General features: G+C 39.6%; 2 protein-coding genes across 2 annotated transcripts in view; both read left to right on the top strand.

Annotated features, from left to right (window-relative positions):
* Positions 1-15,241, top strand: part of LOC121529509 (meiosis inhibitor protein 1) — a 141,991-nt gene extending 126,750 nt beyond the window's left edge. Inside the window, exons 32-33 of the mRNA XM_041817425.1 lie at positions 12,734-12,861; positions 14,661-15,241. Coding sequence (XP_041673359.1) covers positions 12,734-12,861; positions 14,661-14,715 — 183 coding nt within the window. The 3' untranslated portion in view covers positions 14,716-15,241. The remainder of the gene's footprint in view (positions 1-12,733; positions 12,862-14,660) is intronic.
* Positions 15,242-19,088: 3,847 nt separating this feature from the next.
* LOC121503776 (coiled-coil domain-containing protein 134-like) overlaps positions 19,089-23,668 on the top strand; it is a 30,033-nt gene continuing 25,453 nt past the window's right edge. The window contains exon 1 of the mRNA XM_041778327.1: positions 19,089-19,410. The gene's annotated coding sequence lies outside the window, so the exon portion shown is untranslated. The remainder of the gene's footprint in view (positions 19,411-23,668) is intronic.

The following is a 23,668-nucleotide window of genomic DNA, read 5'->3' as shown; positions in this document are numbered from 1 at the left end:
AGGATGCAATCAGTGTTGATGCTGAAAAAAGAATAATTTTTCCTGAAAGTATATTATATTACACTGCCTTCATCCAATGAGGAAAAAGGCCTATAGGCGAGGCATGCTTGTTTTTATCTTTGTTTTTATCTCTGCAAGACTCTGTCAATAAAAAAAGAGCTGTCCTATTCCCTTTAATACCAGTTGGCACCCTTGCAGCCTCATGCGCTGTCACTTTCCAGGTGCAGTCAGTTAAGGGTTGAGGGCTCAGGGTTAAGTGAGGATTCAGTCCTCCCTCCACTCTCTCCCCATGCTTTCTGTCTCTCTTCTCTGCCCAAAAGATAATCTTCAAAGAATAAAAACAAGTGGCACGATATTGAAAGGAACAAAAATTCACAAGGACAGTCGAATGTTAACTTTCACCAGCTTCAACACAAGCTTCTTTTTAATTTCCTCCTTACAAAGCGGAATGTTGTTGAATTCATTATAATGAGGTTTTTAAGTTTTAGAAAGGTCGCCAACTTCATGATTAAAGTGAATTTGGAGCACAAAAATTGAGCTTTACCAGACTATGATGTTCAGAACCAGTAAAAACAAATCAAGCAAGTCACTCAATTATTATTGCTGAAATCAGTCTCAATACTCACTCATTAAATGAAATTTCTCTTAACTGCAAGATTGGCATAGAAAAAGGCAAGGCAAGTGTTTGACACAAGACATCAAAAACACAATGACTAAAGGGAACACATTTAAAAATGAAAAGTGATTAAAACACCCAATTAAACACAGAAGATAAAAACGACGATCACAACACGATGTCTATGGTGGATCTCTCATCTCCTTACTGCTACCTATCCCCGTCTTATAATTAAGTGGTTCAGGACTCATGCGATTTGATTATTCTTGAGTTCACGAGTTGTAAATACGACTTCGTAAGACCTTCCATTTGCCACTTCTTGGTCAGAATACTAGAACAGAAATAACTTGTTTAGATCGTGTACATGCATAGAAAAATCTGATTATTGGACAACAAGCTAAGTGTTGATATGATTTTTTTATTATCTAAGATGGCTCATGCCTGATAAAGAGTATCAGACTATGCTTTTGAGATATTAATGTACATGTAAACCCACTTATTGATTCTTGGTGAAGACCATTCTAGGTAAGAAATGTCCGAAAAGCTCAAAAGCTGGTGAGAATTTAAGATATCATGTAGAAGGATTACAATCTTTTTCACCGCCCAGTAAAACTTAACATCAAACTTTTTCCTGCAACCAATGTTGCACACATCATTTCCATGCACTAAATATCAAGTCATGTCAACGTTTATATATGTGTAGCATTAAAAAACAACCTTAGTTGACCAAAGTGGTTTACGGGCTTTAACAACATATTAAAAGACATAATAAAGATAAATAAAAGCACAATAAACGACTTATGAAAGTATAATGAAATAGCATTAAAAGAACACATATCACAATGTCAGGCTGGTTTTTAGACTGCATCTAGGAACATCAGGAAGCATCTGGTGGGTTGACCTCAGTTCTCTGACTGGAGCAGATAAGACAGATAAGAAGGTGCCAATCCATGCAGCGCTTTAAAGACAAGTAGCAAAATTTTTAACTGTATCCTGAAACTGACAGGAAGCCAGTGGAGAGAAGCCAGCACTGGTGTGATGTGGTCTTGGCATCACTTGCCAGTTAGTATCAAAATCTTCCATGCTTCTGTGTTTATCCTACATTATCCTATTATGTATTGTGTCATATACAAATGAATGATTAAAATACTAAGAAAAGAGTTAAAACATTTAAGGTTAAAGTTTTGTAAGCCATGTTGCCCAGTGGAAGTGTCATGATCCAGGTTCTGATTTGTTAGGTTATGAGTTTTTCTAGTGTATTTCCTGCGTTTAGTTTTGATCCCTCGTATTTTCCTTGTTCTGTGATTTCCATGTTTCTAGTTTTACATTGTACTTAGGTTTTCTAGTTTGTATATTTCTGGTGTTTAGTTTTTAGGTGTTTCTTGTAGTCCTTGTGTTTCTGTGTATTTTGTGCCTTATGTTAGTTCATGTTCATGTTTAGTTACTCCTTGTATTTCATGTCTAGTTTATTCCTTGTTTCATGTCTAGTTTTACTCCTCGTGTTTCATGTTTAGTAATTCCCTGCTTCATGTTAGTTTTACATTCCCTGTGTTTCATGTTTAGATAATTCCTGTGTCTCATGTTTAGTTTTACTCCCTGTGTTTCTTGTGTAGTTTATTCCCTGTGCTTCTTGTTTAGTTATTCCATGTTTAGAATTACTCCCTGTGTTTCGTGTTCAGTTTTCCTCCCTATGTTTTAGTTTCCCTCCTTGTGTTTGGTTCTTTGTATCCTCTTGTGTTTCCTTTGTTCAGCTTCTAGTGTTTAGTTTTGTCATTCAGTCCTCGTGTGCTTCTTGTGTTAGGTTCCATGTTTCCTGTTTTACTTTGTAGTTTGCCTTCCCTTGTGTGTGATTCTAGTTTTGCTTCCTGCCTGAGTTTCCCTCCACTGTGATTACCTTCACCAGTCCCACCTGTGTCTGATTATCCACACCTGTTCTCCGTTGTTAATCACTCCCTGTGCATTTAAGCTCTCTGTCTCCCTGTGTCTTTGTCAGTTCATTGTTGATGTCTTCCTCGTGTCAGTTACTCCTCGTGCTTCCCTCGTGCTCCTGTGGATTTTGTTTTGTTTCTTTGATTTTGATTCCAGTGTTTTAGTTGTAAGTAGTTCTTTTGTTTGTTTGTTTCATTAAACCAGTTTCTCCTAGTTTATCTGCATTTTGGGTCCTTTTCCTTTTGTTTTTGGGTTTTGCCTGCCTGCCTTCTTTGACAGGAAGGGTCTTCTGCTGTGAAAGAAGGTCTGTAGAGTCAGTTAGTTCTGTGCTACAGAGAATGTAACAGTGACTACCTTTGTCCTTTGTTTTGCTCATCATTTCTCCCCTTCTCAGTTTATATGGAGCTTATTTGCCTTGTTTGTTTGTTTTGTTTACCTGTTGTTCTAAACAGTTTGCTCCTGTTTTTGCATCTTTTACACTTATTACCTCTGCCAAGGAGGTTATGTGATCAGGTGGGTTTGTTCGTTTGTCTGTTTGTTCGTTTGTTAGCAACACAACTCAAAAACTAAAGGACAGATTTTCATGAAATTTTCAGGAAATGGCATAAGGAAGAATTGATTAGATTTTGGGACTGATCGGGATCACGGTCTGGATCCAGGAATTTTTTCAAGGATTCTGTACTATTGGGAGATAGGGCTAATGGCAGAGGTCTGCGTTGTTACCACTTTACACCAGGAGATGGCGGACATGAGTAACTTTAATCCCAGCAGCATTTTTGGTCTGTTTGTATTCAAAGTTTTGGAGTTTATAGAGTTTGAAAGAAACACGCCCGGTCGAGGAGACAAGTCAGGGCGTAAGAGAGAAAGACAGCAAATTGTAGCGAGAATACTCACAATGCTGGGAGGAATAGAGGAGTATTCACCCTCTGCCATGACTTCTAGTTGTCCAGTGAGACCATGAGTGAGACTGTCAGTGCATCTGTTGGCACCGGCAGGCAATGCTTCCGCCATGACAGTCCACCCATAGCAAAGCCAATGCTTTGCCTCACTGTGTTTCCACCCCACCAGGGAGGGGGTAATCGGCGAATGCTGTGGTGGGGGGCACATGGGGATGGATCCAGGAATTTTTTTAAAGGATTCTTCATTAATGGGAGATAGGGCTAATGGCAGAGGTCTGCACTCTCTGAGTGCTTTTCCAGTTTTTGTGAGTGCACTGCCTCTCAGGAGTAAATAAATTGCTCCATTCCTGCATTTTTCTGAATATACATGTGTTTTCCCCTGATTTGTGGTTTTTGTAAGAGATCCCTGCCACAGCCTGCCAGCCAGACTTTGTGTTTAGTTTCCTATGATAAATATAAGAGTTGACATATAAAAGTTGTACAATATTTTCACCTTCCTTCATATTGCTTCCTCATTTGATACCAAGAAAACGAAAATACGCACCAAAACACTTTTTCCAGCTATAGAAATTTGTAGAAAACTCATCCACGCTGGCCAGATTTAACAAAATATTCACACCATTACAGTATGAAAACATGTCCAAGAATTGCTGTGCTTCTACAGAGGCTGGCTGAAATAAATTGCACCATTTCTGTATTTTTCAGACTCTGCATGTTTTCCAATCTTTTGTGATGTTTTTAAGAGAACCCTGCAAACAGCCAGATTTTGTGTTTAGTTTCTGAGGGTAGAGATAACATTGGTCATTTAAAAGGAGGTACAGCAGGGTCCAGTAGAAACAGATTTCCAGTCTGTAATGTAATATGATGAAGAACTTTCCTTCACATTGTTTCCTATTTTGATGCCACAACAACCACAATACAAGTCATATACACCAAAATGTTGGGTGTTATTTTCAGATATCAAAACTTGTAGAAACATAGGCAATCTGTTTAAATTGAACAGAAATATTTCCTACATTACAGTACTGAAACAAGTCCATCTTTTGCACTGTTGATGGTGGCATTCCTGCAGAGGCTTGTTAGATGGTGAGAATGTTTTTATTACCTCACACTGGTTATATTCAGTCAAAATGTGTGAGTTTATTCAGAGGCTAAAGCAGTATGTATTTTGGGAAATTTTTCAGTTTAAATTGAGTTTCATGTACATAAATATTCCAACAATGCTGCAAACTCCATCTGGTTTTCTGGAAGACATTTTAGGGCCTCAGTCCAGAGCCAACTCTTTTTTTTGTGCTGGCAGCGACCACAACTTCAGTTTCAGTCTTGCTCTCCACCATTTATTGCTGCAAAGTTGTAAAAGTAGACTCCTGCTTTCCATCGTGGGCGACTCACTATGGACCGGTATGATCAGAAAACAAAGCAAAAAACTCAATCGAGATGCTGCAAAAGTTACAAAGATTTCAGTTTGTGCCGCAGATTTAAAGCATTCATTAGATGTAAATAGGCCCCTTGAATTTTAAAATATAATGAATTCTGGTGGAGATTTTTAAAAAACATTTTCCTATTTTTTATTTATTTGAATAGGGTTATTCTATCCAACATGCTGCCCTCAAGGGATTCAGACAAAACAGAGCATTAGATGTGTCTATAGGACTTAGGGCCAGTCCCATTTCTATCCCTTAGCCCTTCCCCTTGCTTCCTGAAACAGATTGGTAAGGGGTGGGGGGTGAAAACCTTCCCTTAAGAAACGAGACACCACTTGATTGCTGTCCATCATCACACACTGATGAAAAACAGCTGCCTCATCAGAGGTGACAAAAAAGCTTCAACCATCTTGTTCATACTGTGGATCTCTGTGTTGATCTTCTCCATATATTTATACAGTTAATAGCCCTGGTTTACACATGTACATACTAAAAAATAGAATAAACTCCCATCCACAGTGGCTAAAGATTGAATACATGAGAAAACACAACTGTTGTGTTTTCTATAATCATTATGCCGAAAAAAAATTTCATTTATGCACCTCCTTCGTTGTCTGTTGTGCCATTTTTGCAATTGAACACCGAGCATGGAGGGAATTTCATCAGACTCCTTGGTTTCTAGTGTGGTCGTGGAAAATCTTCGTTTCAAGCGCTCTGTAGCCCTCAGCCATAGCCCTCGATTCAAAAGAGAATGGGATACCCCTTTACCTGATGTGAACTTGCAAAACCAAGGGGTCAGGCTAAGATAAGGGCTAAGGGGTAGAAATGGGATTCACTCTTACTTCTTAGCTATATGATAGATTGGGGAGACATTTTGGTAGATCATATTAAAGGGAAAAACTGCCTACAGTTACTGTTTGCCACTTTTTGCCACTTGTTGCTCATTTTTCCAATTTCTAACCAGTTTTGCTGCTTTTCACCAATTTTTGTCACTGTCTTTGCCCGTACTGCCACTTTATAGCCCCTTTTTATCAATTTTTGTCATTTCTTTTGCCACTTTAAATCCATTCTTACTGTTTTTGGCCCTATTTGCCAGATTTAACCACATTTTTCCCATTTTGCCACTTGTTGCCCATTTTTACTATTTAAACCATTTTTTTTCCACTTTTGACCCATTTCACCATTTTTAGACTTCCTGCCGCTTTATTTCACATGATCTTCCATTTTCCAGCTTCTTTTGCCTCGTTTGCCTTTCTGCCACTGTATAGCTACTTGTCTTCCATTTTTGCCACTGTCTTTGCCACTTTGTGCACATTTCTGCCACTTGCTGCCCATTTCTGCCCTGTTTTAAACCAGTTTTGCTTTTGTTCAACCATTTTAATCACTTCTTTTTGCCACTTTAAATCCATTCCTGCTGTTTTTGTCCCTATTTGTCAGATTATACCAAATTTTTGCCCATTTTGCCAGTTTTAAACAAGTTTTTTTTTCCCACTTTTTTGCCCATGTTCATCCTTTCTACCACTTAATTACCAATTGTCATCTGTTTTTGAAACTTCTTTTTGCCACTTCAAACCTCGTTCTGACATTGTAGAACTACTTGTCCATTTTTGCCACTTCTTTTTGCCATGTGAAGCCGTTTTTACTGTTTTTGGCCCAACTTTGCCCCTTGAATCCACATTTTCTCACTTGCCACTGTTTTTTTTAACTGTTTAGCCAATTTTTGACACTTTTTGCTGGTTGTTTCCCATTTTTCTCCTTTTAAACACAGTTTTGCTGCTGTTCAGCCATTTCTCACACTTATTTTTGCCACTTTTTGCCAATTTTCTAGCTTAAACTCATTCTGCAACTTTATAACCACTGGTTGTCCATTTTTGTCACTTCTCTTTGCCACTTATAAGCAATTAATTCTGTTTTTGTCCCTTTTTTGTTGTTTTCATCCCCAAATTTGACCTATTTTTGCCACTTAATTTTTGCCACTTTTAACCCAGAAATTCATTCTTTGTGTTTTTGATAATAATTGGTTATTATTCAAGTGGAAAATCAAATATGGTTTGCACAGCTGAACTTCATAATGGAACATGATTTTTGCTGACCTCAATGGGCCCCTCAGTGTTGCTGGGCCCCAGAGAGCTCTCTATTTTATCCCCCCTTAGGGGCGGCCTTTTTCAGGGTAGCTGGAGGCTGGAGAACAAGCAATCATGCTCACAGTCACACCTACGGGCAATTTAGTGTCACTAGTTAACCTAAAAAGCATGTCTTTGGACTGTGGGAGGAAGCCGGAGTCCCTGGATAGAACTGAAACATGCACCAGGAGAACATGCAAACTGCACACAGAAAGGCTATGTCCGACGGGGATTTGAGCCAGGAGTCTTCTTGTTTGTTTAACGTTTTACTTAAAGTGAGGAAATATGACAAAGAAAATATAAAAACATTGTAAAGGAATCCTCCCCTGGCATTGGCAGTAGCTGTAGATGTGGAAACTCTACCCTCAGGAAGGCGAGTCAGATCGGTTTCTCTTCCGCCTTTATCATTAGTCCCACCCTTCTTGGTTTTTTTGGCTAGTTAGGAAGAAGTGGTACTGACGAGAGCAGTGCTGTCCCAAGAGTTGAACTGTTTCCAACTGAGAGCACGGTGACACAGAACAGCTGACACCAAGGGTATTTTTGCACTCAGGACGCTGAGTGCTGAAATGCTGGAATACATTGATTTTGTATTGAAAATGTGCATCGACTGCACAAAAATGTCATCTGTGGACACAAGCCCTTAAAACAGGGGAGGAATATCAGAAACAGCTGATTGCTGTGTCAGACTCGGCTTGACTTTCCCATCATGTATATAAACTCACTCAGTATTCTGAAAGCAGCTCAAAGTGACAGAATGATGGCTGCAGCTCTGAGTGCAGCGAGGAATCAGGAAGTGTGTGAATCTGTGAGTTTGGGCTGAAGGTGTCAGAGCGTCTGTGTGCTTACTGTGTGTTTCTGCAGACACTTTAAAGGAGGCAGGGTTCAATGTGACAACCACATTCCTCTTCCACACTCCTGACAGTACGAGTTTTACACTGTCATCGCCGCTGCACGCTGTCACACGTACACAAACACACACGTTGAAGTTGAAAATGTTCACAGGTTTTGTTGACGTGACTGAAGGGAAATCTCCGTTTGTTTCTCTTTGCTCTCCTGTCACTGATCTCTGGTGTCATATCACAGTCTTACTCCAACATGTGAGTCCTGACATGACCGCCTGCTGAGACTGTGGGTGCACGGGTACATGTTCAGCATTTGCTTTTGCGGCTTCAGCCCATGGCGGTATCCAGCCTTGGAGACTGACTCTTGATGTGTTAGTCGTCCTTGTTCTCTTCTTGTCTGAATGATCCAGGGGTCATTATGAACAGTTAGCGTGGGTGAAGTTGCAGTTTGAACCACATACTCTCCTACTTTAGCAGATCAGAGCTGCTCTTAGTAGAGATCCTTTTAATAATTTCTGATACTGCAGACTTCTAATAACTCTCTCAGAGTGGAGGGACTGTTAGTCACAACTCTTTCTATCTCTGTCTGATTTTATGCCTTTCACTAGTTAGCCTTCAATTTCTAATCCCAATCATTTTATTCCTTTTCTTGCTTTCTTTCCCTTGCAAACTTTACTTTCACTTTCACTTTAACAGTCTTCCCTTTTTCTGTGCTCATTACAGAATAGTTTCTGAAGTTTTTTTTTTAATTCTGCCCTTTCATTCACCTTTCCTTCCTTAAAAGACTGTCCCTTAGAGACACATAATGGGGAACTTTTACCAAAGAAGATAGCTCTAACTTTTGGGTGCAGCACACCTCTGTAAAAAGAGAGAGAAATTTAGGTTAAGAAACATCTAAAACTTACAAAATGAGTTATATTTCTATTAACCTTAACCCTGAGCCCATGCAGCAAATTCAAGTACAGAATCATGTCCGTTTTTGATGCGGTGCCACCTGAAGGCTCCAAGATCACAAGCATCCAATATTGACGTTCAGCCTTGTTCCTTCCTCACGGAGGTTTTTGTCCAGATTCTCTGAATCTTTTGATGATATTACAGACTGTAGATGGTGGGATATTTAAAGTCTTCACAACTTTACGTTAAGGAAAATTTTTCTGAAGTCGTTTCCCAATTTTTGGACAGTTATTCACAGATTGGTGAAGCTCTGCCCATCTTTACTTCTGAGAGACTCTGCCTCTCCAAAACACTCCTTTTATCCCCCAGTCATTTTACTGACCTGTTGCCAGTTAACTGAACTAGCTGCAAAATGCTCCTCCAGCTGTATTGCATATGTTCCACTTACTTGTCCAGCCCTTCTGTTGTTCTGTGTTTTGATATGTTTTTATTTGTTATTTTGCTTAAAATGGTGTTTTTCCTCATCATTTGTTGTGTTATTTTGTGTCTGGGTTTTCTATTTTGCTCTCTCAAGGTCTATATGTTTATAGTTTATAGTGAGGTTTCATTGCATTTCTCTGTTTTATTTTTCTTCCCTTACCCTTTCTTGATTTATTCTCTTCTTCGGGAGTTTATTCTAACATCCAACCAGGGACAGCAGATAGAAACAGGCTTTTTGGTTAATTTTGGCATATTTTGAATGCAATGGCCCTCTTAACACTTAACGCATCCACACTCTGAAATAACTCCAAACACTGAAGGCCTTTTTAACTCAGAATGGAGTTTAAATACACGTTGGGGGTTGAAATCCACTCTGAAAACACTGAGATTTCACACTCAGGGTTTTGCTGTGTATAAAAATAAGAATGTTATTATCATAGTTTTCATCAGCGAGAGCTGCCTGTCTTTTCTGTGTTTTGCTGGATACACCTGACAATTTTAAGCCTATATTTGGGCCTAATTTGCACCCCAACAATCATTGTTGCAACCTATTATTGTCTAAATAATCCTCAAGTGTGTGGTGTCAGTATGATTATTTTACTACTTGAGTCTGAGGCTCTCAAATCTTGAATCTTAAATATGTTATCAAAAATGTTAGATACTTAGTCCCAGCTGGACAAGAACATTTGCTAAATAGAACTGTGACAATATTAAAAATGTAAAAATTAGTTAGAACTGCCCTTATGTCTGGCTGGTACTTCATGCACATTTAGAGTAGGGTTTTCTGACACCAACTTTCAATTAGAATTGAGGTTAAAAAATGTCTTTAAGAAATTAAAAAGCTTTAGCAACCACTGTATTTTAGAGATCAGCTTTATTAGGCAGCTGTGTTTTAAGTTGTGGCCTTCGTCAGAAGTCTTGATGATGACGCTGATGTAGTCCACATGCTCAAACATGTCTGTTTTTGCACATTTTATATTATAGCAATATTCATAATGCTGCGTTTACTTCAAAGTCTAATGAGTCCCATGTAGAAATAAAGACAGGGAAGTCTACATCCTCCCTTTCACTCTAATCTTCTTACAGAATTGTAAATTATCCTGATTCAAACCCTATAGGAGGAATCACATCTCATACTTCTACAGGCTGACTGATCACTTGCAGCTCTGTGATGCTTCTCAGTGTTTCCCCATGAGCAAGATCAAACAGTAATCCTTGTTTTCGAAGTCCTCAGCTCTTCTGGGACTTCTTATAGCTGCTAGAAACACACTGTGACCTTTTGAATTTGTTAAAGCTTCCTCATGGTGTCGAGTATTTCTTTGTCTTGTGGCTGTTTTTTGGGTTGATCACTGTACCTTACTGCGGAGTTTACTTTTACGTCCATTATTAGGGTTGTCATGATAGCAAAACAATAAATGTGATTTTAGTTTAAACTCTAATGATACTTATTCCTGTTTGATACTGCAGAGGTTAAATTTACTGCCAAAGCTTGACAGTACATGCCCTCGCCTACTGGAAGCTTTTTGAGCAGCTGGAGACTCAAGATCTTAAGCTCATGGGGAAACTACGAGTTCACATGGGAAGAATATTTAAACAACATATTATTCCGTTTGTCTGTGGATGATCTGCTATTAATTCCAATATTATTCTAAGATTCTTTCTGCTTTTGTCACTGGTAAAATTCATGTAAAATTCTTTGGTTTTCAAGAGTTAACTTTACTTCATCGTGGTGCCATAGTAGCTCTCTGACCAGCTGGTGACCTGTTGTTTGTGCCACAGGATGGGATGTAATGTTGATAAAGTGATTATTTACTATAAGGATTCTTGTGCAAGTTGACCGGATACTTTGCACACTCTTCCTCCTGATTGGATCTGTGTTGGACCTGATGTGCATTTTGGTGCTTTTGCCATGGACCTGAGACAGACTGGAGCGAGTGCAGTGGAACTGCAAAGATGGACTAGCAAGGGAATGATTTGCTCCAGAGTGTGCTTTATATGCAGACTGCTGTGCAGACAGAGTATGTGGAATTTGAGGGTTAGATGCCTGACATGGCTGTGGCACAGAGCTAGGTTGGACTAAGATCCCTGCCCTTTCCTTCAGGGCCAGGCTGGGTTGAGAAGGGTGCATCTGCAGGCTCGCAGGCAGCAGTTTCAGGACATTCATGGACATTCCTTTACAGATTGCTAGCTACTGCTATTGCTACTACTCACAACAGCAATGGACAACAATCAGAGCGTAGTACTCAATGAGTTAAATATGCTCACGTCCTTCACAATGAGGTGTTTCAATAAAAAAAATAGATATAGTAGAATGGACACTTGTTAAACTAAAACCAAGTAAAAATGAATAACAAAGGAATTTGAGAGTCTGTATCCAAAAAGATTATTGTTTAGCCTGTACTTAGGAAGCAGTTATAATGTAAGTGGAAAAAATATGGCTTACACAACTAAGCATGCATAAAACAGTTATATAAAATTAAGGGAAAACACAAATAACATTAAAAAGGTCCTTCAAATGAACTGTAAATTTCTGCCTATTGAAGTTTTGCCAAAATGTGGGTCCTAGATCTACAGCTCCTAAATCCACGGTCCATAAACTGCTGCAACTTGTTTAATTGCAATGGTCCTTCATTTTTGTTGGGTGACAATGTTGCAAAAATCACGAGTCCTAGAGCTACAGTCCTTAATCTGTGCTTCTGAAACTGCTTCCTGCGAACCTGCAGATATGTACTATTGGCTGGGTTGGGGGGCGGGGGCTGTCCTGTATGACATAGTGGCATAATATTTTTACCCTAAACTTATTCTGTGCATTTTTCTTGTAAAATACTTCAGAACAACTTTTCTAAGAGCAGACCCATCAAGATTAAATCTTGATCCTGGAACAGTTTCTCCCCTCCCATATTTCCTGCCTCCTTCGATCTGTCCTACCAAATAAAGGCAGAAAGTCCAATAAATAATCTTGAAGGGAAAAAAGGCTGAAGATCTGTAGTTAAAACCTGACTACCTTTGGATACTTTGAACAGAGATTCTCAGCATCAAAACTTTCCTTCTTTATCTACTGTGTAGCTCTTTTTGCAGCTTCATTGCCTCTGTGCTGGTCCTTATCCTCTGCAAACGCTTGTGACAGCAGAAATAAATCATTTTGTTTTTGGGATAGGAGGTTTCTCTCTTGCTAACTTATTTAGCACTCTGCAAATCCCAGGTGTGCGTCTGAGTCTCCCACTCCTCCTTCATGTAGTCTCAAGTATAAACAAGAATTTGTCTTTTGTCAGCTTTCCTTGGTACTCTGTTAACAGTGGGTTTTCTGTCGTTTTTTTCCAGCCATGCATAAAAAATGCAACCTTAAGCCTCCTTTTCCCTGATTCAAACATTTAAATTTTAAAAGAAATGTCCTACTTCAGGTTTTGCCTTCATTGTGCTTTCTGTGGTACTTTCCCTCACCCTGCTGTTTCTCTCTCCAGCTCTGATGCTCTTCTGTCTTTAAAACTACAAACATAATTCTCACTCTTCTTTTGTTTTCCTGCAGATCCACAGCGGTGTCCTGCCGCCACCACCCACAGAGGAGCAGCGGCAGAGAGTGATGAACATGATCGAGTCTCTTGGCCTGCAGATGCAAGCTGAGAGCTACAGCCAAAGTCTGCCCGGCAACGTCTTGTATCCTTCAAATGAAGTGAAACGCACTCATAGACACATCTGAACCTGCACGAATGCACAACACATATGCTGAGTATGTATCATGCACTTTCACCTGCTCGTAAACACTCACATCCTGCTACAACCTCAAACATGCCACTGTAAGAGTCTGATGAGTGCTGTAAAAGCTCCAACATGCACACACAGAGCATGAAAAATACCCAGACTGCACTTCAAATGTCAGCAGCAGAGTATCCTCATTGATTTTCTCTCGCAATGTATTGAACGTGCGTGTTGTGCTTCTCGCTTAATCTCTGTGAACGTGTTTGGTACAACACAGGGTTGTTACTGTATCACAGTCAGAGTCATCTGTTGTGCTGATTGACTCACAAACACACGCTTATACTACTTTCACACACCCACACGCTCTAACATCACTGCTCTTTGCACCTTCTAAGGATCTAAAATGTTCAATGCTTGGAGACTTTTTAACACCAACTGGGTTAAATCGATACAGTCTCTTTTATTTTAATGATTGATAGTATCAAAAAGCTTTCAAAAAACTCTAACTCTTCAGTCATAAATTAACCAACAGCTGCCACAAGAGAAGAAGAGCAATGTGGGGAGTTCATTCAAATTCACAAGTCGGCAAACACTGACATTTTCAAGTCCTTTCAGCTTTTTATAAATATGAAAAAGTCAAATTTGTCTCTCACAAACAGAGCAGCAGAAGTGAAACTGTCTAGAATGACCGGACTAGTCGCATTGTTCAAGCAGATGGAGGCTGGAACTATAGGTGGGGTTTGGGTTTACTTCAAGCCTGTAAACAGTGTTGGTCCTTGAAGAGAATAGTGTAGATGTAGCTATGACTACAGGTTTACCAGAGCTGGAAAACACCTCTGTATTGAAAGAAGAGAGGAGATCTACACTGCAGTGTTAATTTTGGCATCCATCCATCTTCTGCTTATCTTGGGTCGGGCCAAGGTGCCAGCAGGCTGAGCAAGTCAACCCAGACATCCCTCTCCCCAGCAACAGTACCTTTGCTTGATGGTTGAAGCAAAGGTACTGTCCCAGTCTTCCACATGACATTGAGGAGGCGTTGGCGACTTTTACACACCACGCACCTTAGCAGTCGATTACCCTGTCTGTGATTTTACGTGGCCCTCTGTTTCTAGGTTGAGTTGCTGTTGTTCTAAATGCTTCCACTTTCTCATAAAATCACTTGGAGCTGACTGGAGAATATCCAGCAGGGATGAAATTTCAAGAACTGTCTTATCGTAAAGGTGGCATGCATCACAGTACCACGCTTGAAGTCACTGAGATCTTGAGAATGACCCATTTTGTATCAAAAATACTTTTTGTGTATTTGTGCTATTAAAACAATTTCCCCTCTGGCAGGAGTAATAGAAAATATTGGCTTATTCAAAATGGTGCGTTTCTTTATCTGGGCTGTGTAGGACTTCTATGTTTGTTGCCTTTGTCTAGAAAGGTTTTGTATTATACCAGTGTAAAGTCAACCTTTCATTTTCTACTATTGTGACAATCTGACCTCTTCATTTTTATCTTATTGACTCCTGTTACAAAGAGAATATCACACTGGTGCTAAACTGTTGCTTCACTAGCAACTGAAAAACTCTGACCTGTGATCTGATTTATTATCTTCAGTTATTCACTCGCTTTATGTCAGAAAAGGTTGATACATTCGAGAGAAACCCAATGACAGTCTTTATTGAAGCTTGTTGACTTTCAGATATGCACTCTCAGACATAAAGACTTACTTTACTCTTCTCGCTTTAAAGCTCCTTAACCTTTGACCTCAGGTCTGTTGGGGATGTGTACATATGTCTGTCCGACTTCACAGTGAAAACAGGCTGAAGTTTCACTACACTGATTATATGTCTGTTGAACAGCATCAGCTCTGAAGTTTGTTTCATTGTTCATGTATTTTCACACCTGTTTGGTCCCTGTTCGTCATGTGTTTCCTGTTCTGGAGCAGCATCGCTCTCTCTTTGGTTACAAAACAATACAAGAAAACATGTTTATAGTCAGTTGCATAGAAAAAAGGACAATACTTATACGTTTGAGTTTATCTGCATTCAACCCCAGTTTTAACTTTATCAAATATTAACATTAGAAGATCAGCAGACGTAACATAGATATAATAACAAACACAACATATACACATACATATTTACTGGGTACGAAATGAGATTCTAAAAAAAAATATTACATGAGAGTTTTTCTGATTGCTTATTGCATATTAATGATTTTCTGGTTAAGGGCAGGACTGTAGGACATGGATATGTTGCCTGTAATAAATTTGTCTGCTTTGCAGAGCAGAGAAAGTGGTCAAGGTGAAACCTACAAACCATTAGTGTGGTCGTTCATTATTGGGATAGCAAGGACGTCCCAGGGAATTCTGTAACAGAGGTTAGACCAAGAAAATAAAAACACTGTTCAAATGAAATACTGTATGCTAGTCTATACAATTACTGGGATGATTTTAAAATGACTTTCCTAAATTGGTGGCCCAATTTGAACCCTGAAAATCATCCTAGGTACACCAAAGCCCTCACACAACCACAGCATGGGACTCAAAGTCTTTATCCTCAGATTTAAAATTGTTAACAGAGAATTTTAATGTGAACACTTGGTTTTCTGAGGCAATGATTTTACTAGGTGTTTTTTTGTTTGTTTTGTTATTTTTTGGCAAAAGGAACATGGTTTATCAGCATTAGGACATGAAACAAATAAGGTTGGGAACTGATAAGATTTTATTGTTATTGATGACATTATTGATTCTGGTTGGATTCAGTTCTTTATCAATTCCTTCCTGTAAATTTTCTGTGTGGAAAAAGTAGACTTTATAGGTTTTCACTGTTAACTCAAGTTTTATTAGGTCTCTTTCCTATAAACACTGAACCAGAAGCATGCACTTTCAGTGAGGGTCAGTGACTAGCTCACTTTAATTACTGGCAATAACGAACAGTTTTGATAACTAAAACCGTTAGTGTTTTGGAGGAGAACATGCTAAAATATACAAAAATTACCTTTTTGTTGGAAATGTCTCAGTTAACAGTCACATATTGTGCAAAATACACTTTTTCAGGCTTTTCTAGCAAAAATACGTGCCTTTGGCCTTTCACAATCCCCCCAAGTATCAGAAAAATCCATTCCCTCCCTTCTCTCTCTTTCTCCAACTTTCAGAAAATGTGAGCTGAAACAAGCTGTTCTTAGATTTTTTCCCCTCGTGATGTCATTTGGGGGGGTTAGCCCCGCCTCCTGGTTCGGTTGGCCCTCCCTGCTTGGAAGAAAGTTCCGTCTGTCGCTACCCGATCCGTCCCGGAAACCCGATTTGTACTGCGCATGTGCAAGCACACGTCTACATCCACTCGGGAAGCTACTTAATTCAAATATACACCTACCCCAATGAGCTACCCCTAAATCTAACCACTGGAAATTACCTAACCTAACCTAAAGCTAATTAAGGCCTATCTAAACGAATGTAAGTTAACCTTAAACTAAGCAAACAGCATAAATGGGCATGTTTTGTAGGGAGCGTGTTTTGTAGGTGTTGTGGTTTGTACAGTACCCGCGGCTGCAGTTGGGTATTATTTGCCCGATCAGTAACTGCCATAAAGTTCTTCGATAGGCTGCCGAGCAGATGTAGACGCGTGTTTGCACATAAGCAGTACAAATCAGGTTTCTAGGACGGATCGGGTAGCAACACTGCCCACATCCTTTTCCTGAGAGGGGCAGAGAGGCTATTAGCATGACTGCTTTCCTCAGTGCAGATTGTAGCATTTTATTTATTTGAGAGGATCATATTTCTCCTGAGTGGGCGTGGCTTCAGCTCATTGAACAGAAAAGCCCACACCATCCTGGAGCAGATTTTACTGCCTCATTTTTCATGGTTTTGAAGTTTAATTTTATAAACTCTGAGAAGTTTTATTTGACTGAAATTTGATTTAGGGTTTAATAACACAGTGGCCTCTCATACAACAAACCTAAATACAGATTTATTTTTACTTTACAGGGCCTTTTAATGTTAACTATGGATTGAACCAGTTAAGAACCTGTTCTCAATTTCCATCCCAAAAAACAGATGTGGAAACTTTTGCATACGCAACATACATCCTGCAACTCTCTGATGTGATGCATAAGGAAGAGAGTCCCGCTAAGCAAAAAAAATAAAAATAAAAATTTTCAGGAGTTTCCAGGAAAATTTGGGGTATGTTTGAATTTTTGGAGAGTTTGATTTCAAATTTGGAGCAGGGGATTTGTTTAAAAATTTTTGGGCACTTTCACAGGAATTTGGGGTATTTATTTCTAAATTCATGGGAATTTTATCTGGAGAATTTGGGGGGAAATTTTCCTGAGTATTCATTTAATTATTAAGGATTTTGTTGGCTGTTTGGCATAATTGGAATAATTCAGGGAAATTTTCTTTTCCCCAAAAATTTACATAAACATTTGGGGAATTTTTGAGGATTTTTAAATCCAAAACTTTGGATTTTTAAATCCAAAATTTAAATCCAAAAATTTAAACTTTGATGTGACAGTAGTAAAAAGCAAACAGTACTTGCACTGTTCTGATACATCAGCAATAAAATAGAAGTCCTAAGCAGCCAAAATTGGATCATTTCTTGTTTTTGAGCATCAAAACTTGCAGACAAACTCCTGCACCCTGCCTAGATTGCACAATTTGGACTGGTAGACTTAAATGGTTGATTCAATGAACCAACTATCACCTCCTTCGTGAGGAATTTGGACCCACATTAATGAATAATTGCAACCAAGCTAATCTATTGGATGAAAAATGTCCCAATTTGGACCCAAATTCTACACAGAGACAGAAAAAGCATGTTTGTAATCACATCAGTGCAGAATCCTTTGGAAGACGTGCATGCATACATTTAATCGTCTCTGTGATAACATGTAAATGTGATTGTTTCCTAGAGATCTCAAGACATCAACACATTCTCACAGGAAAACCAGCTTTGTAATCCCAAGATGACATGACAAATACAAGGCAAGAGCTTGGAAGAACAATTTGAATTTACTTGTAATGAAGGCAAAGCAGAGCCAAGGCAAAGCAGAGTCAAATGAACTACATGGATGCATGTCCCCTCAGGGTTTCTGTTCATCATAGACTTTCGCCACATTTTCTCCCAGGCACGCATCCACGACCCACTAAACCAGCGCCACAACCCACTATAGGGTCCCGACCTACTAGCAGAGGACCACTGATTCAGACAGTCATCTCTGCCCGTCTCTCGTGGCAGCTCTCAGTTAATGACTGACCGGATATCTCGACGTTTTTGTTTTTTCAAGCATCTCAGAACTTGGCTTAAAATGTAATAAATTCAAATGTGATTTGAAAATTTGACGTGCCACTCAGCGTCCACAAAAGTCTGAGTGGAAATAAACATTCATAACTGTCAGCAGATCTTTTCAAGAACAGCTTATTTTGTGTAATTTAGATAGTGCTCACCCTCTCTCCCACTCTCTCTGTGCCAGAAATATGAGTTAAGATTTGTACTTCCTATAAAGCTTTGGAGCTTTTTGTAAGACAGCTGATTTCCCAGTGACAGCCACAGATAACAACAGCAGTGACAATGAACACATAGTCGTCCTGACTTAACTTATGCACGAGCTTTATTTCAATCTGTGGTTTACCTGAAACATTTGGGGAATATTTGAGGATTTTTAAATCGGGGGAGGGGGGCGGCAACAGCAAGCCCCACAAAATCCCCAAGCATATTGTTGTTCGGTAGTTTATCATAGATGTGTTGAATCAAATTTAGTTCGATGATTACTGTGTGGTAAAATGGTACATAATTTAAAAATATAGGGTTTGTGTTATCAGAGTGAATACTGCACCAGTAGTGAGCTTTCTTATTTTTATAACTTGCACTTTGCTGGAGGCTTGTTAAAATATTCTGAAGTGCTGAGTTTGAGTTATGATGCTCAGGAGGAACTGTTTGGTGTCTCTGTTTCATTTTAGTTTAGACCCCTCCTTGAAAAATATACTTCTGTTGATGCTTATAGTTAAAGGAGCAGGGGCTCGTATTTCTCTTTGCCTGGGGCCTCTAAATGTCTAAAACCGCCCCTGGGCTTCAGCTGACAATGTCCTGACTTTCTCTTTTTTTAAATACAAATATTGCTTTAAATGTTTGGGGCAAAATGCCATCATTATGTCAGAGGATCAGCTGAGAGAAACGGAACGCATCCCACGCTCTGCTGGTGTCTCCCTGTAAGTCCTCCGTGTAGAAACTACATCCTCCTCCGTGCTGCTCGGCCGCTGGCTGTCATTCGTCCGAGCGGAGCCTGCCGGTGCGATCGTGGCGCCGGAGGAGTGGAGCAGAGAGAGCCGCATGTAAATGAACACCTCCACCTCCTCCTCCTGCGTGTGTTTGTCACCTGCGGATCTCGCCTCCTGCCCCCCTCTTCTTAGAGCTGACCTTTACCGTCTGCCGTGGACACAAATCGGCTAAAGTGCACTTCTTCGGAGCGGACATCTCCGGATAATCGCTGCCGTGTGGAGCCGCCGTCCTTCGCTTCAACACGGTGAGTGAACCCAGAGTTTCATGGCTGATATAACCGCCTCTCTATCAGCTCTATCTGCTGATCTGGCCGCCGGCTGATAGACGAACACGGCTTTGATTGCCGGATGGATCGATTAGTCGATGCGCTTCTTCAAGTTATTCTTTAATACCTCAGGAAGCGCTCCCAGTGTGGAAACCCAGTTTAAATCAACTAGATCTACAAACACGGAGTGGCTTTAAATCACCTGCACATTTACACTAAAATCAAAGCTTCATACTTAGATATCTTTAATGAAAATTGGCGCGTTAATTCTGCAGACTGTCACCCATTTAAAGGGGGCGCGGGTCAGATAGGGGACTTGTAATTAATTAACAATCTCTAATTAATGGTTCACATGACAGTCTTTATCCAGAGCCTGCCATCATCAGCACCATTACGCATGTCCGTGGCTCTGCCTCTGCATGAATGATAACCAGAGGAAAGAAAGAGAGAGAGAGAGATGATGTGTCAGCCCTTGAACCTCAAACCTCCCCCCCCCCTGCAGGCTGCTAGCCTGGGGAGAATCTGGATCCACTCCTGCTGCACTTCCAGCTGTCTGATCTGACAATTTTGCTTGTTCAATCCCCCTTCAGAGAGGGCTGGTTAACTGTGGGGTTGTCACAATACCAGAAATTTAAACTTTGATGGGATAGTGGTAAGAAGCAAACAGTACTTGCATTGTTCTGATACATCAGCAATAAAATAGAAGTCCTAAGCAGCCAAAATTGGATCATTCCTTGTTTTTAAGCATCAAAACTTGCGGACAAACTCCTGCACCCTGCTTAGATTGCACAGTTTGTACTGGTAGATTTAAATGGTTAAGCCTATGGACCAACTATCACCTTCTTAGTGAGCAATCACGACCCAAATTAATGATAAATTGCAACCAAGCTAATCTATCAGATGAAAAATGTCCCAATTTGGACCCAAATTCTACACAGAGACAGAAAAAGCTATTTCCAATCACATCAGTGCAGAATCCTTTGGAAGACGTGCATGCATACATTTAATCGTCTCTGTGATAACATGTAAATGTGATTGTTTCCTAGAGATCTCAAGACATCAACACATTCTCACAGGAGAACCAGCTTTGCAATCCCAAGATGACATGACAAATACAAGGCAAGAGCTTGGAAAAACAATTTGAATTTACTTGTAATGAAGGCAAAGCAGAGCCAAGGCAAAGCAGAGTCAAATGAACTACATGGATGCATGTCCCCTCGGGGCTTCTGTTCATCATAGACTTTCGCCACATTTTCTCCCAGGCACGCGTCCACGACCCACTAAATCAGTGCCACAACCCACTATAGGGTCCCGACCTACTAGCAGAGGACCACTGATTCAGACAGTCATCTCTGCCCGTCTCTCGTGGCAGCTTTCAGTTAATGACTGACTGGATATCTCAACGTTTTTGTTTTTCAAGCATCTCAGAACTTGGCTTAAAATGTAATAAATTCAAATGTGATTTGAAAATTTGACGTGCCACTCAGCGTCCACAAAAGTCTGAGTGGAAATAAACATTCATAACTGTCAGCAGATCTTTTCAAGAACAGCTTATTTTGTGTAATTTAGATAGTGCTCACTCTCTCTCCCACTCTCTCTGTGCCAGAAATATGAGTTAAGATTTGTACTTCCTATAAAGCTTTGGAGCTTTTTGCAAGACAGCTGATTTCCCAGTGACAGCCACAGATAACAACAGCAGTGACAATGAACACATAGTCGTCCTGACTTAACTTATGCACAAGCTTTATTTCAATCCCTGGTTTACCTGATGAGTCTCAACTTTGGTTCCAAATATTCTCATTTCATCAAGATCCACATACATCATCGTATATCATCATACATGATCACACTGTATATGATCAGATGTATGATATCCTATTGAATCTTATTAAATTGATCCATCAGTTTTAGTTTCTATAGCACCAATTCATGATCAAAGTTATCTCAAGATTCTTTACAAAGAGGTCAGGTCTGGACTCTACTCTCCAGTGTGGCCTATTATAATAGGCCAGTGTTAATCATTTATATTGTAATAAAGACTATGTTATAATAAAGATCAGCGTTAATCACCATGTATGTATTGCATTGTATCATATTGTTCTGAAAAATACTAAACACTAAACACTGTCTTCCATGAGATTTTTTTAAATCCTTGGTGTCAAAGAATTGAACTGTTTTAACATTTCTACAACCTTCTTAGGATCGCACAGTATCACTGGAACAATATGAGAATTGGCAGATAGAAGCTCATACTGTAAATTACTGGTATCGGCATGTATGACAATTTATGTCTATATTTATAGTCCATGCATACACTGTAAATATCAGCTAAACGAATAACAGAAAATATTGGCCAATATCAGCTTTAATTGGAGGTTTTTATCAGCTAGAAATATCAAAATATAAAAACTAAAAATATAAGCCTTTATCAGCTGTAAATATTGGCCTATATCAGCTGTAAATATTGGCCTATATCAGCTGTAAATATTGGCCTATATACAGCTGTAAATATCGGCCTATATCAGCTGTAAATATTGGCCTATATACAGCTGTAAATATCGGCCTATATCAGCTGTAAATATTGGCCTATATCAGCTGTAAATATCGGCCCATATCAGCTGTAAATATCGGCCCATATCAGCTGTAAATATCGGCCTATATCAGCTGTAAATATCGGCCAATTTCAGCTGTATATCTCGGCCTACATTTGCTGTAAATATATCAGCCTATATCAGCTGTATATATATCAGCCTATATCAGCTGTAAATATATCAGCCTATATCAGCTGTATATATATCAGCCTATATCAGCTGTAAATATATCAGCCTATATCAGCTGTAAATATATCAGCCTATATCAGCTGTAAATATTGGTCTGTATCTGCTGTAGATATCAGCCTATTTCAGCTGTATATATCAGCTGTATATATTGGTTTATATCAGCATAAAGTATCTGTCATATGCATGGATAATTTGTTGGAGTTTGAGGCTGGACAAACAGACCTCGGTCTGTATCTGCTGTAGATATCAGCCTATTTCAGCTGTATATATCAGCTGTATATATTGGTTTATATCAGCATAAAGTATCTGTCATATGCATGGATAATTTGTTGGAGTTTGAGGCTGGACAAACAGACCTCGGTCAGCTGAAGTCTTCTTCCTTGGCAATCCTCATTTCCTAAACTGTAAAGCAAGGACTTAAATTTTAAGCCTAAACTACATTTATATATCAGTCATGGCAAAAAAAATCTGTAAATATCAGCATATTCATTATTAGCCAAAAATTGAATTGTGTGCTTCCCTATTTGCTGGCATTGAAATCTGTGGTCAACTCTGTGGGCTCAACATTAAACCCAATACTCTCATCTTAAACCAATCATAGTTCAATACTATTGATAATGAAATAATGCAGATTTTATGGTTTTAGAGCACGTGGTTTTGAAAGGTATTAAATTATACATTTTGACAATCTCTGAGGGCAGTTTCATCAGTGGTCACTTTGATGGGACTTAAAATTAGTCCCATATAATCTGATATGAGCCAGCTGTCCCCTTAGCTTTTCCTCTAAACTTTTAGCAAATGATTAAATTTTTGCAAAGACTCAAAAAATCATGACCAGCATATCATGAGTATAAAGTCCTTGACAATACTCAGCCTTAATACTTCACTGACAGCATGCTGATAATCTGTCTTAAGAGGACAGTTTCATTTTGAAAAATGTGGTATTAAAAAGAAAGAAATTTAGAACCAAAGACTGAACTCTTGATTAAAGGTAGATTTCAGAGGTTCTTTTCTCCTGGCTTTCGTGATCAGAGAAACTGCAGACTGCATGGTGCAATATTCCCCACATGAGGGGGCATTCAGACCCAGTAAAGAGCTCTCCACAGGTCGGTGTGATTACTTGTCCCCTCCTCTCTGACAAACCTGGATCTTCCACTCAGGACATCAAACTTCAGCAATGTCTGCCTCAGGGGGATTGTTGTTGGCAGAGAAATAAATCTCCTCCGGCCAAGAGATTTACGTGGGCTTACACGGTTTCAGAGAGAACTACTCTGCCTTCAGACATCCGCTGGGCTGACACACCTCAGCCAACCTGAGCGTGACACCGACAGGCTCAATCTGAAGACTCCCACCTCGGGCAGTGAACATCAGGAAATCGGTCCTGTCCGCCACTCCGAGGAGGAGGTGAAAGGATGTTTGTAGAGCGGCCGGGATGATGTTAGGGGAGGTGATCTTCT

This window comes from Cheilinus undulatus, linkage group 21, assembly GCF_018320785.1.
Source record: "Cheilinus undulatus linkage group 21, ASM1832078v1, whole genome shotgun sequence".
Taxonomy (NCBI): Eukaryota; Metazoa; Chordata; class Actinopteri; order Labriformes; family Labridae; genus Cheilinus; species Cheilinus undulatus.
This window is presented reverse-complemented; position numbering and strand designations above follow the sequence as displayed.